Source organism: Impatiens glandulifera, chromosome 6, assembly GCF_907164915.1.
Source record: "Impatiens glandulifera chromosome 6, dImpGla2.1, whole genome shotgun sequence".
Taxonomy (NCBI): domain Eukaryota; kingdom Viridiplantae; phylum Streptophyta; class Magnoliopsida; order Ericales; family Balsaminaceae; genus Impatiens; species Impatiens glandulifera.
Window position 1 is genome coordinate 53,708,587 of NC_061867.1, and position 14,691 is coordinate 53,723,277.

Genomic DNA, 14,691 nt, shown 5'->3' on the forward strand with positions numbered 1-14,691 from the left:
GGTCCCAAGACCGAATTGATTCTTAAAATGTTAAAATTTAAATAAAAAAATAACGAGTCAAATTTTAAATAAACTATTAAATAGTTAAACTATTACCATTTTAGTAAACATTAAAGAGTATGATTTTATGTGAACTTTTAAATAATTAAACTCTTGCTATTTAAAATTTAAAATAATAAGACTTTATGAATTTTTAAATAATTTTAATTTTACATTAAAAAGGTAAATTTATAATTTTAAATTATCATTATTTTTAATAAAATTTATATATTTTTAAAAATGGTTAATATATAAAATACTTAATTATATATACAAATAATAATAATATACAACTTAAAACTTCAATCGTTTCAACTAAATCTTGATTTTACGAGTTTACAATTTGTAAATTCTCAATTTAAAAAAAAAAATAATAATTTTCCTAAGATTTAAAGTGAAAGCTATAACACTCCACTAATAAAGAAATAATTACGTTAATTTTGATAATTTTTACCACTACTATAAATCTCTATATCATTTTAAAAAATATTAAAAAAATTATATAGACTCCTTGAATATTCAATCTTCAAGTTCCCGTCTAAACCATAATTCTTATATGTGCTAACCTACTAAATTTAAATAAAACAATAATTTTTTAAAAATTATGGATAACTTACATAACATTAATGATTTTTCTTCAACTCAAAACGCTTTAAGTTGAAATTAAACTCGTAACATTTTTAATCTCTTAAAACGAGATAAAATTAAGATATAAGAAAAAAGAATTCTTAGTTATCCTATAAAGGAGAAAACGTGAAGAAAGTAAAAACATAAGACATAACCGACATGTTAAGAGACACAAAACCTAAACTAAAAGGATGACAAGTGATGTCTAAAAAGGAAGGGCTGAGACAACTTGAAAATAGACCCCGCCAAGGATCCTATCTTTAGAAGGGCCCATTTCAAGATCTTTGTAGGGTAAAACAAAATTTAATAACCCTATTTGAAATTGACTTTTTTTTTTTTTTACTAAGAAAGCATAAAATTCATATTACTAAATGATAAATAACTTTTTATAATTAAGGAGGAATGTGATCTTGACATTAATACATTGATTTAAGTGTCGGTTGATTATTCTACTAACTTTGGCAAGAAAGAATAATCATGGTGGTTGGGTTTATAAAAGAAAATTTAAAATTTATTGAATCTCATCATTTTAATTACAATATACTTTAGTTCTATTTAAATGTATTTGAGGTACATAAAACTTATTTTAATTGAAATAGGTAGGAATGAAGATCGATTCATTACCCTATTTAATTTAAAACGTTTTAAATAAAAATTAAACTCGACACCTTTATTATTTTTTTAATATTTTTGTCACTTAATTTTTTTAATGAATTATTTAATTGTAATTAATATATTAAATGTTTGATTTCCATGGGAATGTGATGATTTTTTAATTGGATTGATATAAAACAATATTTAGTTAACATGTTTTTAAGTTAAAAGTGAATTTTAGATGAAGTATGGATAGGGATGGTAATGAACACCAAGTTTAGGGTCTGAGACACAAAATAAAATGAAATACTTGTTTGATTTGAAGATAATTAGTGGTTGATAACCGTCCCCAAAACTCTACCTATATATATATATATATATATATATATATATATATATATATATATATATATATATATATATATATATTCAAATTATGTTATACAATATTTAAAACTTTCTTATTCTCTTATATACCTTCTCTCTAATCCTAAATTTAGTGTTTTTTTTCAATTTTTTTCTTATTTTTATTTGACAAAGACATGATTATAAGAGAAATGACATAATATCAGATATGAGATATCTATTGGAGATCAAATATTCGGGTTATCACTTTTCGGGGATGATGATTGAATATAAAGTACATATCAAGGTCGGGTCAGGAATGAATGTTTTTAAGTGGGAATTAAGCTCAATTCATTACTCTTATTTAATCCTAAAACGTTTTTAATAAGAATTAAACTCGAGATCTTTATTCTTTTTTATAACATTTTGTCACTTAAATTTTATTAATGAGTTATTTAATTATAAATAATATTTTAAATGTTTGATTTACATGAGAAGGTAATTACTTTTTAGAATAGATTTATATCAAATAATATTTATATTGTATTATAAAGCATGTTTTTTTAGTTAAAAGTGAATTTTACATGAAGTATGGATATGGATAGAGAAGGTTATGATAAGTAATTCAAATTATGCATGGATGGAGAGTAAAATGAGATATATGTCGGGAAAGATTAGTGATGGGATAACCGTCCTCGAAACCCATATCTAACTCATATTTACTCAATATTTAAAACTTTCATGTTCTTTTATATCTCTTCTCTTTAATTTGACAAAAACAAGTTTGAGAATAGAAATATCATAATGTCATGTATTTGGATTACCCATCGGAATCAGATACCCGAGTTATCACTTATCGGGATAAGAATTGAATATAAAGTACTTGTCAAAATGGAACAAGATGAATAATTATATTGAAATCGGTTCGAGCTATAATACTATGAGACAATTAGTTTATGTATAAATGTCATCCCTAAGTATGATCATTCTGATCCTCTTAAGTTTTTTTATTTGAATTGTCTTGTTTGAAACATTTTAAAAAAAAAATGGGTATAAACCGGGGTTGACTCGGACGAGCCAAATAGAATTCCGAGTCAAAATGAAGTTTAATGATCGAAGCAAGAATCAAAATCAAAATATTTTCTTTGATTCCTAAACCACTTCATCTGTTCATCGCTCGAATCGGAAAACTTTCTGCAATTTAATCTCACTTTTGATTATCAATCATGTTCTTGATCGATAATCACCCAACTTCCATTACAAGTTTCCGGTAATGAAGATTCTCCGATTATCTAAATTGTAAGTCCACTAATCCATTTCTCTAATTCATCTCTATTAAGATGCATCTCTTGATTTTCTTGAATAATTTCAGGATGAGTTTCTTCAAACGACTGATCGATTCTCTAAGCGCGATAATATCATCTTCTTCATCGAACCAGGACACAATGGACGGAGTCATATCGAACGAACGAGTAGCTAACAAGCTTAAAGGGTACTTTGATTTAGCTAAAGAAGAGATTTCTAAAGCTGTTAAAGCTGAGGAATGGGGTTTACCTGATGATGCAATTAAACATTATCAGAATTCTCAAAGGGTATTGATTGAAGCCATTTCAATGTCTGTTCCTTCTTATATTAGTTCAAGGTATAACTGAAAAATCACTTTTTTAACCTAAAGATGAGATATTGTCATGAACCCTAATTGTATATTGTTCAATAGTGAACAGGAGAAGGTAAGGTCTTATAGACAAAATATCTCAAAGTGGCAAAGTCAAGTATCAGATAGACTGCAAATCTTAGGCAGACGAACAGGTTTTGATTTGATTTGATTCGATTTGATTATGTATGATTTGACAATGCCTGTGAATGATTTGATTTCTTGCGCGTTTTTTCTTCAGGTGACAAATTAGTAAACAAGGTATGCCGGTTTTCTTATACTGGAATGAACTGATTCAGTAGGTAGTCTAACATTTCTATTTCACTCACGCTTATGAAAGAACAATGTTCATACACAAGCGGCATCAACTTCTTTGTTGAATTCTCCAAGACATGCAGTAAACAAGACACGAGTGGCATCAACTTCTTTGTTGAATTCTCCGAGACATGCAGTAAACAAGTCATTTGCTAATCAAGCTAATAGGAGTATAAGCTCAAAGTCTGCAACAGAATCTGATACGAAGTTGGTGGAAATGATAAGTTCTGTCATTGTGGACAGGAGCCCATTGGTTAAGTGGGAGGATATAGGTTAGAATTGAATCAATTTCCCCTTTTTAGATTTACTATATGATAGTTGATAGTTATTCGAATTTGTTTGCAGCTGGACTAGAAAAGGCAAAACAGGCTTTACTTGAAATGGTAATCTTGCCAACAAAGAGAAGTGACTTGTTTACTGGACTTCGCAAACCAGCAAGAGGTAAATGCTTGTGGAAACTTGAATGAAAGAAAAACTTGTTTATGATTTTTTTTATCTTAAAATGCTAAAAACTTATGGATGATAGGTTTGCTTCTTTTTGGTCCGCCTGGTACTGGTAAGACCATGCTTGCTAAAGCAGTTGCTTCAGAATCGGAGGCCACATTCTTTAACGTTTCTGCTTCTACTCTAACATCAAAATGGGTATGTCTCTCCTTAGTAATGATATAATAATGTGATACCCGTTTGGATTTCAGAAATTCTAATCGATACATGCATGAATTAGGTGGGGGAAGGTGAAAAGCTTGTCCGAACTCTCTTCACTGTTGCTATTTCCAGACAACCATCTGTAATTTTTATTGATGAAGTATGCAATTCTTCCTCTCTGACCTTCCAATTTCTCTTAATTCATTTTTATTTGTCTGTTCCATTAAAACATAGTCAACGCGAAAGTCGTATAACCAAACTGGAATACATTTCTTGTATAACTTTCAGGCAAATTTTAGCGTTCATTCATTCCTATTTAAATAACATTCAGACACACTTTTGTGTTCTTGTGGTTAACACAGATTGATAGTATAATGTCGACAAGAATGGCAAATGAGCACGATTCAAGTAGAAGGTTGAAGTCAGAATTTCTGGTTCAGTTTGATGGAGTGACCTCAAACTCCTCTGATCTAGTTATTGTGATTGGTAAGTTCAGTTCCACTTATTCCAAGCTGTCATATTATGTTATTAATGGCTATGAAAAAGGGATAGTAGCTGTAGCCTGTTGGTAATGATCTATCAGTTGAATGAAGTTAAATCTCATATCGACTTACACATTACCATGAACTGGTGCAGGACTTGCCTCATATTGTGAAATTATTAGATTTGTTTGAAAATTAGAATTTGATTTTCCTTTACAGATTCTCTTGAATTTGACCCCTAATTTGATTCATATCAAATACTTTGCCCTAGACTGGTGTTTATAATTAATTAACTTGGCTATCTTCGATTTCTTACTACTTTTTATGCTTTATGGTGGTCAATTTTTAATCATTCTCTTGTTTTGATATAGGTGCAACTAATAAGCCACAGGAATTGGATGACGCAGTTCTCAGAAGATTGGTTAGTACCTACAAGTCATTTTTTTTTTTGTGTGTGTGTGTGAGGTTGTTTTGGGAAAATTCCTAGGCTTTGTTTTGATTCGGGTTATTTGAATAATCGAAATGATTGTTCGGTTGAGATTTTAGGGGTGACTAAACTTTGCAATCATTATTGTTTAGGTGAAGAGAATATATATCCCTTTACCAGATCCAGAGGCTAGAAGACTTCTTCTGAAACACAAACTCAAGGGCCAAGCTTTTTCCTTGCCTGGTAAGTAAGTGTCTTAATAATTAATATGCTGATCCGAACCCTAAATCGGTTAGGGTTCGTATCAATTGAGATAAATAGGAGAAAAACTTCGGAGAATTTAGAGACGAGACTTACATAATATAATTCTCCATATGGGTTACCAATGCAAATTGTCATCAAAGACTTATTTGACTAACAATAGGGGGTTTTGGTGCATGTTTTGAAAAAATATACTTTTGCCAAAAATCACTAATTAAGCTAAAAGTAACTATAATGTGGATTGTGATTCAAAATTGATCTAGAAACAATCTTTATATTGATTTCCAATGGAATCGTGACTGACATTTTTTGGGAAAATTGCAATTTCCAAATATAGTCTTACTATTTTAACCAACTATAAGTATAATTCTCTAAATATACTAATAGGTCACATGTTATTGCATGATTGATCATTTGAAACCCTAATCTCTATGTTTTGCATGATTATTAGTAAAACAGATGTTGCTTAATTTTGTATTTTTTGTTATATAATCCCTTCAATGAAACCGTTTCAACACTTAGAGCTAGTTTATTACATAAATATCATTCTAACCATCAAATCATTTAATTTATCAACTAAAATACTAAAATATACTTCTTTTACTTTTATTAAATCTATATATATATAATGATGCTTAATTTTAAAGTGTCCGGATTGCCGGGTCGAGAGTTGTGGTTAATTTGGATACTTGGGTCGGATTGTGGGTTTACCCGTTTTTAAATTTAAAACGGTTAAAAATAAAATTAAAAATGCTAGAGGTATGTTTCGAACTTGCAACCTAACAAAACAAGTACAACTCTTTAACCAACTTGGGTACAAAGACTTTATATATTTAATTCAAACACCAAATTTGATAAATGCGGGACGTTTTAATATTAATATAAGTTCAACTTTTTAACTAACTAATATATAATGATGTTGAGTAAATGGATACTTGGGTCGGATTATGTGTTGACCCACCCATAAATTTAAAACGGTTAAAAATAAAATTAAAAATGTTATCCGTAATTTTTTTCACGGTTTTTTATATTATTACTCGTGCAAATGCACAGGCTAAATGCTAGTTTTATATAAAAATAATATTTTAGTAATTTATCCAAAACAACCCCAAAGAATTTACTTTTTTATCTAAGTTTTTTAAAAAAATCTATAAATGTCCCGAGATCTAACGAGCTCTTTATCCACATAAGACCATTTTTTAATGACTTGGGAGATGAGTTTATTTTTCTTTATATATATATTTTTTTTCTAATCGTAACAGGTCGAGATCTTGAAAGACTAGTGCAGGAGACAGAAGGTACAATTTCTGAAGCTCGATATTCTTAATGTATTGACGTTTTCTGGTTCAAATCCGACCTTGTTCAAGAACTGTTTTCAAAAGGAAATCCGACCTTTTTTCTAATGTATCGAAGTCAATCACATTGTCACGAACAGGATACTCAGGAAGTGATCTTCAAGCATTATGTGAAGAAGCTGCCATGATGCCAATAAGGGAGCTCGGGTCAAACATCTTGACTGTTCGGGCAGATCAGGTAATTCCAAATCGCCCCGGTTCTGTCTTGTTTCCTTTTTTGTTTATTTCTTTTTGCGGGTTGACAACTGTATTCACAATTTGACACCATCATAGGTAAGGGCACTAAGTTACGGGGATTTTCAGAAAGCCAGGAGCGTTATTCGGCCTAGCCTGCAGAAGACCAAATGGGCAGAGCTTGATGATTGGAACCGGGAATTTGGTTCAAATTGAAGTTGAGTTGATTTGTGATCTGGATGTAGATACGATTATGACATAGATTGAGAAATTTATTCAAAGTTTCTTATATAATTTAGATATTAAAAAATAGTATTCCAATCAAGATGTGAATAATTGTACCATTATGTATTTGCCAATGAACAATGATGGAATTAAATTAGCATCGGGCGCATTACACGTTGCTCGTATTTGATCTCTCGTTACACGTGATCGTATTTGATCTCGTTACACGTATTTGATAATGCTCGTATTTGATCTCTCGTTACACGTGATCGTATTTGATCTCGTTACACGTTGCTCGTTACTATCCAACCAATCAGTTTACTTTCACAAAAATGGGTTGTGTCGTGAGGAATCGAAATTTGTAAAATGCAAAGTCAATTTGTTTGCACCATGTTTAAGCAGTTTGTTCCAAAGAATTTGATTCTTGTTGCTTTATGATATCTACCATACACACGAGGGTAATATTCTTTCCATTTCATTATTTACTCGTTTTTTCTCTATAATAAAATGAACTTTGTCAAAAAAAAAATCATTTCATTTTCTTAAATAATCAAACAGAAAAAACCAATTTAATCTAAGATTAATTAATTTTCATTTTAAATTATCATAAATTCTAGCACTCACCAATCAACATAAAAAAAAATCAATGTTTTATTTTGAAATGAGCACTTATTATGCTATAACTAATTTTAAATTAATATCAAGATTATCAAAAAGTACGATATTTCGTATATTGAATCCGACAAAAAAGAGACCACCCTAAACAGATGTAACTTATGGCGTTTTGAATACAACACAGCAATAAAAACAAAAAATTCTCATCCAAATCAACCTTACATAATCTAAGTGAACCTATTTGCGATAAAAACGAACCAAGGGCACAACCTAAGTCGATGTAGTAGTAATAGATGCATCCGGTATAACAGGAATTGTTGTACCTGGCCTTGATGCCCATCCTTTACGGTTTCTATACTCTTCGATAGCTTTTAGACGAAGCCTTTCTTTTGAAGCATTTATAGATGCCCTAGACGCCTTCATAAAAGTAACATCATAAATTAAAAAAAACATCGGTTTAAATCAATCTTATATTAAGAATAATACAATTTAATTTACCTTAGGAACTGTGAGTATCTTCGGAGGAGCTTTGACTACTTCTCCGAATTTAATATCTTCATGCCCTGCAAATTCATTCCCATCTTCTAACTTGGCTTTCTTGTTTATCTTCTTATTTTTCATTTCTTCCCGGTGCCTATATAATATGAAACAAAGTGAGAATCTTGTATCTTGGGATTATTTTTATTTTCAAATAATCTTGTTAGTATATTGATATTTTGGTTCATGGTTTGATCGATGTGGTTGATGGGTAGATTATTGATTGGATACCGGGTTATTCGAAATTAATCTCACAGTCACTTACAAGTTACATCAAACAATGCCCTAAGAGTATTGTAATCTTGAACATCTCTTGTCATCTGTGTTACCTAGGATGATTGTATGGAGGTATTATGTTGAATATGAAATGGCTTAATCGGTTTTTCTCCTCTTAAGCTTAGGCCATTCATATCTAAGGCTTTGATTTCTAAACTAGGTATTTCCTTGCATCGGTTATTCTATTTATGTTCTATCTTCATCATTTAGAAGCCATAGAGACTTTAATCAAAAAAGAGCTATGCTATACTTCCATGATACTACCAAGACTATAGATGAGGATGGAGATACTTACTTTCTCTTACGTTCGAGCTTTCTCGCGCCAACAACAACACCTAATTCATCAGCCTTTTCAAACCGAAGATCATTAGCTTCCTTTCTTTTCTTCTTCTTCTTTTTCTTCTCATTTGTATTCATGATGTCGTCATTTGAATGATCCACATCTTTCACTTTACCGATATTTCCTCTGTTATCTCCCCCGCTTACAGAGATAGACTTAGAAGTAATCTCACTATTCTCACCAAGTTTCTGTAGATAACAAATTCATCAGTTAACCAATTCTACTACACTAAAATATAATAGACTAGCATCAAATGATAAATCTAGAACTTAGATTCTCCAAAATTGGCTGCTCTGTTATAGTAACTATATGGATCATATGTTGCATTTACAAGACCTTCATGAAAAGATCAGAGAAACAAAACTGTAATCTACATGAAACTAAACTACATCTTTTAGTTTTGTTCACAAGGAAAACAGTTAACCACAATCATATTGAAGCATTCAACTGAGAAATCTGGAGAACCAACAGAATGTAAAGGTTTGAGCCATCCATAATCTTCTGCTACTAAAGAAATTACATGAATACCTAATCTATATCATTTAGTTTTTTTCACAAGGTAAACAGTTAACCACAATCCTATTGAAGCATTCGACTGAGAAATCTGGAGAACCGACAGAATGTAAAGGTTTGAGCCATCTACAATCTACTGCTACTAAAGAAATTACATGAATGCATAATCTTCATCTTTTAGTTTTCTTCACAAGGAAAACAGTCAACCGCAATCATATTGAAGCATTCGACAGAGAAATCTGGAGAATCGAAGGAATGTAAAGGTTTGAATCATCTACACTCTTCTGCTACTAAAGTAATTACACGAATGAGGAATGACTAATCTACATTTTTTTGTCTTCTTCACAAGGAAAACAGTAAACCGCAATCATATTGAAACATTCGACTGAGAAATCTGGAGAACTGAAGGAATGTAAAGAGCCATCTACAAGCTTCTGCTAGACTGCTACTAAAGAAATCACATGAATGCCTAATCTACATCTTTTAGTTTTCTTCACAAGGAAAACAGTAAACCGCAATCATATTGAAGCATTAGACTGAGAAATCTGGAGAACCGACGGAATGTAAAGGTTTGAGTCATCTACACTCTTCTGCTACTAGAGAAATTACATGAATGCCTAATCTACATCTTTAGTTTTTTTTTTTCACAAGGAAAACAGTTAACCGCAATCCTATTGAATCATTCGACTGAGAAATCTGAAGAACCGACGGAATGTAAAGGTTTGAGTCATCTACAGACAAATTAGTCGACAGTCAGAGTAGAATTACCTTTTTATCAGCACCGCGATTATTCAGCTTTGAATCTTTCTTATTAGCTGAAATCATTGATAATCATGCAAACGTCAATGAAAAACATCGCCTAGAGATAAAGAGAACAGAACTTTTGCAAATCCAAAGCGCTAAAACAAAACCTGGTTGAGTAGAATTAGTAAGATCCATGAGTTTACGGAGTTGCCGGAGTTTGGACGGTAAAACGTCGATCGATGAAGCATCGGGAGGCGGTGGTAGACGGCTATTACCGCCATGCGCCGCCTTGTAGTTCTTCTCCCTTCTTCTCTGTGCCTTCCCTCCCATCCCTTTCTTTCTCTTTCTAAAACAGATTTGATTTTATTTTTTTCGAAAGATATAGGTACCAAAATATTCCGGCCCAATAAAGCCCAATTGGTTAATATATGGGGTCAAGAAATGCGTTTACCGAGCCTCATTTAATTTCAAAAATATTTTTTACTATCATTCTTTATGAATAACAATGGGCAGATTGGAACGGAAAACGCTTCTATCATTTTCATTCTGTTTTTATTTCGAGAATTCTTTTACTACCATTCCCATCTTATTCGATTTCAAAAAATTTCCGCAGGCACCATTTATACCGTATTATAAAAATAAATAATTTTTTAAAATAACCAAATTATATAAACAGTTTTTTTTATTATAATATATATTGTATTATATTTTAATATAATATATATTGTAATATATTAAAATTTTATATTATTATAAAGAAATAAACTTAAAACTCTTATAAAATATAATAAATTAATAAATATATTAATAATTTTATATATTTAATTATGTTTTTAGTGTTTGGGGTATAATCGGGGTGAAATCGAGACGGTTTGGGGAGGGGGACACAAATATCATTCCCGGTCAAACCGGAAAAAAACGCCCAAAACGGAACAATTCAATTTGATTACCCTGGGTGACGTTTGATTTGAGATAATTTTCGTGAGGCAACTTTATACGATAAAATCTTAAAACAAATACAAAATATTATAATATTATATATATATATTGTAATATATTAAAATTTTATATTATTAATAAATAATATAAAATATAAAGAATAAATAAATATATAAATAAGATTATATATTCAATTATATTTATTAGTGTTCAGGAAAAAATCATATTGAAATCGCGGCAAAGAACACAAATAACATTTCGTCTTATTCACGTTCGATTTTGAAAAAACCCTTTGTTAGGGACAATTCGAGTAAAAAGCGCGGGACAAAATTAGAAGAAAATTAAGACGAGGAACACAAATACCATCCGGAAAAAACCCATCTGTTAGGGACAGTTCAATAAAAAAAAAAAAGCGCGTGACTAGTTATAATTGATATCCTAGCCTCAATCTTTTAAATGGGCTTCATGAAACTTTTGGCCCATTTTTTAAAAGGCAAGGCCCATAAGTAATAAAACCACAATATAAGGATTTGACCGTTTACACTCTTTCTTCTTCTTCGACTCCACCCTTGAACGGCGGCCATTACAACAGCGATTGAAAGCTTCAAAATTCCTCTGTATCTCGTCGATCGAGTAACTAAACTCGCGTTTGCGATCTGGGTTGTCGAAAACCTAGCCGGAACAGGTTTTAGGGTTTTGAAAGAAGATGGGAAAAGCAAAGAAGAAGAATGGTCCTAAATTCGCTGTAATGAAGAAGATAGTCACTTCTAAGGCAATTAAAGAGTATGTAAACATACCCTTTTTCTCTCTTAATACTCCATTGCATTGTATTCCATGTATAATTGACTGTTTGAATCCTTATATTATCTATATGAAGGCATAAAGAAGCTGTTTTGAATCCTAACAAGAAAGATTTGACACTTGAAAAGCTTCCTAGAAACGTGTAAGAACTATTTTTTTCATGTGATAATTTGAGTTAGATGAACAGTTTTTTGTGTATATGAGTTTGATTTATGTTTTTCTTTTGCAGACCCTATATTTCATCTGCTCTTTTCTTCAAGTATAACACTGCTTTAGGACCACCTTATCGTGTTCTGATTGATACCAATTTTATTAATTTCTCCATTCAGAATAAAGTGAGTTTTTTCTAATGATATCTAGTTTGATTAAATTTTTATTGATTCTGATTGATTGAAGTTTTGTTGAATTCCTTGTGATTATGCAGTTGGATTTGGAGAAAGCAATGATGGATTGCTTGTATGCAAAGTGTATGTTAACTTCTCTAGTTCTTCCTAAGGATTGGTTATGGCTGATACCATCGGGAACACTTAATGAAATTTAGTCAAAATTTTATTGGTTGGGTTTGTGTTCTTGTTTTTTCTTTAAGTTGGTTTTGGATTATGCAGGCACTCCTTGTGTAACAGACTGTGTGATGGCTGAGCTTGAGAAGTTAGGTGTGAAGTATCGAGTTGCTTTGAGGTTTGTTATCTACTTTTGGGATTTTGTTTTGATTAGAACAAAATATTCATTTAGAATTGAAAACCCTAGCGCTTATTTGTAAACATTTATTGGGTTCCATTGGAAACACTTTATTGAGTTGGAGTTGAGTTTGGACGAAATAACATGAACATATTTAGAACAATGTGAAGTATCGAGTTTGCTTTGAGGTTTATTATCTACTTTTGGTATTTTGTTTGGATTTGAACAAAAGATTCATTTAGATTTGAAAACCCGAACCTTATTTGTAATCCTCTATTGGGTCCATAGAAAACACTTTCTTGAGTTAGGAATTGAGTTGGACGGAATAACTTGAACATATTTATTAATATATGTCTAATTAAGGTCTATTTCAGAACATTATCTCATCTAAATCAGTACCCGTCAATAAACAAGTGTTTCCGAGGAAATTTATTGATGGTTTCTTGTTAAACCCATCTCCAGCTCTAGGAAAGGGCTTCCAAAGTTTAAAAACACTTTCTTGAGCTGAAACTAGGTTTAGATGAGAAAATGTTTAACAAATTTATGAAAATATCATATAGAAATACTTTCTGCAGATGGAGCTATGTTTAGATGAAAAAATGTTTAAGAAATTTATGAATATATATCAACGTTTTCAAGGAAAATTTATCTGCTTTTCTGTCCAAATTCAGACTCAGATCCAGCTCTTGAAGGTGTTTCCAAGTGGGTTGTTTATGTATCTGGATTCGTTTCCAAATACATAACATAAATCAGTTTTTTTAAATTTGTATTTGATTAAATTTTGTTTCTAAATGTTTTGTAGAAAATAGATTCAGGTACATAAGTTCTATCATACCTTGTGGATTTATTTATTTTCTTTTGAACAACTAGGATAGCGAAGGATCCTCGGTTTGAAAGACTTCCTTGCACACACAAAGGAACATATGCTGATGATTGTCTCGTTGATAGAGTTACTCAAGTATATTACCTGACCATATTTATGGATTTTTTACTTTCTAAGGAATTTCGTTTACCCGATCTAATCTTATTCTTATTTCTATCTGAAAAAATAGCACAAATGCTACATAGTTGCCACATGTGATAGAGATCTGAAACGAAGGATTCGCAAGGTGGAGTAAAAAAGCTAGTCTATTCTTATTTTCTTGCTACGGTTTGGATTCTGAAGCAATATTTTGTGTTTTTCCTTTTCGAATGAGCAGATTCCAGGTGTGCCCATCATGTATATCACACAACACAAGTATTCAATTGAGCGATTGCCCGAAGCTACAATTGGTGGAGGTATTTTTTCTAAGCTTGTTCTTTTGCGATGATATACATATATGGTTTCACCATTTATTGACTGTTCTAAACCCTTTATAATGCAGCTCCAAGGATTTAAATAGGAAAATGGATGGTTTTGCGGATGAGATTGCAAATCGGAAACTACTTCCGTGGAATTTCTTACTTTTTGTATTGATAGATCGTTTTGGAGCATTTAAAGATTTTTGTATGGTTTCGTAAGTCGAATTTGATATAGTTTTGTTTTATTAATCGACGAAGAACCATTGTTGATTTGAGACAAGGCTATTATTTCCGAAAACATATGTATACAAGTTGTTCTATGAAGGCCAAATTTTGTTTAGTTTAGTTAAAATATAGATTTATCTTACAAAATCTTTCCAACAAATTGTTCAAATTTTATGATTATTTTGATTTTATAAAAACAAAGTTAATTTATATTTATACATTAAAAAAAAAATACTTTTTTAAATAAATAAACTCATATAATTCATTTTATAATTATAATTAATTTTAGTGTTATTTCTTGTTTGTTCATTATTATTATTATAAATTGTTTTCATGAAAGAATAGTTCTATATTGGGTTTTTTACTAAAAATCCTTATATTAAATCTTATTTTTTTTAAAAATTATATAGTAATTTAATTTTTGAATATAGAAGAAAATTAGAATGATTTAATATAATTCATTTTTACATCAAATAATTATTATTCTTTTACAAACAACCCAACATAAAATAAGCTCCAAAACAATTTTTTTAATTTTTTTTTAAAATCTCAAATAATTTAAACATAAAATAAGCTCTAAGTCAAGTTAATTATTTTCA

The 14,691-nt window shown here is 30.5% G+C and overlaps 3 protein-coding genes across 4 annotated transcripts; 2 read left to right on the forward strand and 1 right to left on the reverse strand.

Annotated features, from left to right (window-relative positions):
* The first annotated feature begins 2,761 nt into the window (after window positions 1–2,761).
* Window positions 2,762–7,305, forward strand: LOC124941805 (spastin-like). Of its 2 annotated transcripts, none has more exons than XM_047482157.1 (14): window positions 2,762–2,904; window positions 2,978–3,247; window positions 3,323–3,414; window positions 3,501–3,520; window positions 3,600–3,846; window positions 3,920–4,015; window positions 4,101–4,216; window positions 4,299–4,379; window positions 4,582–4,705; window positions 5,073–5,122; window positions 5,281–5,371; window positions 6,652–6,687; window positions 6,825–6,922; window positions 7,018–7,305. In XM_047482157.1, the coding sequence occupies exons 1-14, from the start codon at window positions 2,879–2,881 to the stop codon at window positions 7,132–7,134; spliced, it is 1,464 nt and encodes a 487-aa protein (XP_047338113.1). In that variant the 5' UTR covers window positions 2,762–2,878; the 3' UTR covers window positions 7,135–7,305. The 2 variants fall into 2 exon arrangements, with proteins under 2 accessions (XP_047338113.1, XP_047338112.1); XM_047482156.1 differs by having other exon boundaries at window positions 2,817–2,875.
* Window positions 7,306–7,849: 544 nt separating this feature from the next.
* LOC124942395 lies at window positions 7,850–10,522 on the reverse strand. Its single transcript, XM_047482897.1, has 4 exons — window positions 10,193–10,522; window positions 8,867–9,099; window positions 8,257–8,392; window positions 7,850–8,175 (listed from the first exon to the last, which is right to left on the reverse strand). The coding sequence occupies exons 1-4, from the start codon at window positions 10,247–10,249 to the stop codon at window positions 8,029–8,031; spliced, it is 573 nt and encodes a 190-aa protein (XP_047338853.1). The 5' UTR covers window positions 10,250–10,522; the 3' UTR covers window positions 7,850–8,028.
* A 1,142-nt stretch (window positions 10,523–11,664) lies between these two features.
* On the forward strand, window positions 11,665–14,211 carry LOC124942463 (rRNA-processing protein FCF1 homolog). The gene is made up of 9 exons (XM_047482977.1): window positions 11,665–11,890; window positions 11,985–12,050; window positions 12,138–12,243; window positions 12,333–12,375; window positions 12,514–12,586; window positions 13,457–13,544; window positions 13,639–13,695; window positions 13,786–13,864; window positions 13,951–14,211. Exons 1-9 carry the CDS (start codon window positions 11,814–11,816, stop codon window positions 13,962–13,964), a joined length of 603 nt encoding a protein of 200 aa, XP_047338933.1. The 5' UTR covers window positions 11,665–11,813; the 3' UTR covers window positions 13,965–14,211.
* The last annotated feature ends 480 nt before the right edge of the window (window positions 14,212–14,691 follow it).

Coding starts and splice junctions, on each gene's coding strand:
- LOC124942395 (XM_047482897.1), bottom strand. CDS start 10,249: ATGATTTCAGCTAATAAGAAAGATTCAAAGCTGAATAATCGCGGTGCT. Junction 8,393..8,866: donor AAGCTCGAACGTAAGAGAAA/GTAAGTATCTCC, acceptor CATATTATATAG/GCACCGGGAAGAAATGAAAA. Junction 8,176..8,256: donor AGATACTCACAGTTCCTAAG/GTAAATTAAATT, acceptor ACTTTTATGAAG/GCGTCTAGGGCATCTATAAA.
- LOC124942463 (XM_047482977.1), top strand. CDS start 11,814: ATGGGAAAAGCAAAGAAGAAGAATGGTCCTAAATTCGCTGTAATGAAG. Junction 11,891..11,984: donor ACTTCTAAGGCAATTAAAGA/GTATGTAAACAT, acceptor ATCTATATGAAG/GCATAAAGAAGCTGTTTTGA. Junction 12,587..13,456: donor AAGTATCGAGTTGCTTTGAG/GTTTGTTATCTA, acceptor TTGAACAACTAG/GATAGCGAAGGATCCTCGGT.
- LOC124941805 (XM_047482156.1), top strand. CDS start 2,832: ATGTTCTTGATCGATAATCACCCAACTTCCATTACAAGTTTCCG. Junction 3,415..3,500: donor AATCTTAGGCAGACGAACAG/GTTTTGATTTGA, acceptor TTTTTTCTTCAG/GTGACAAATTAGTAAACAAG. Junction 3,521..3,599: donor GTGACAAATTAGTAAACAAG/GTATGCCGGTTT, acceptor CGCTTATGAAAG/AACAATGTTCATACACAAGC.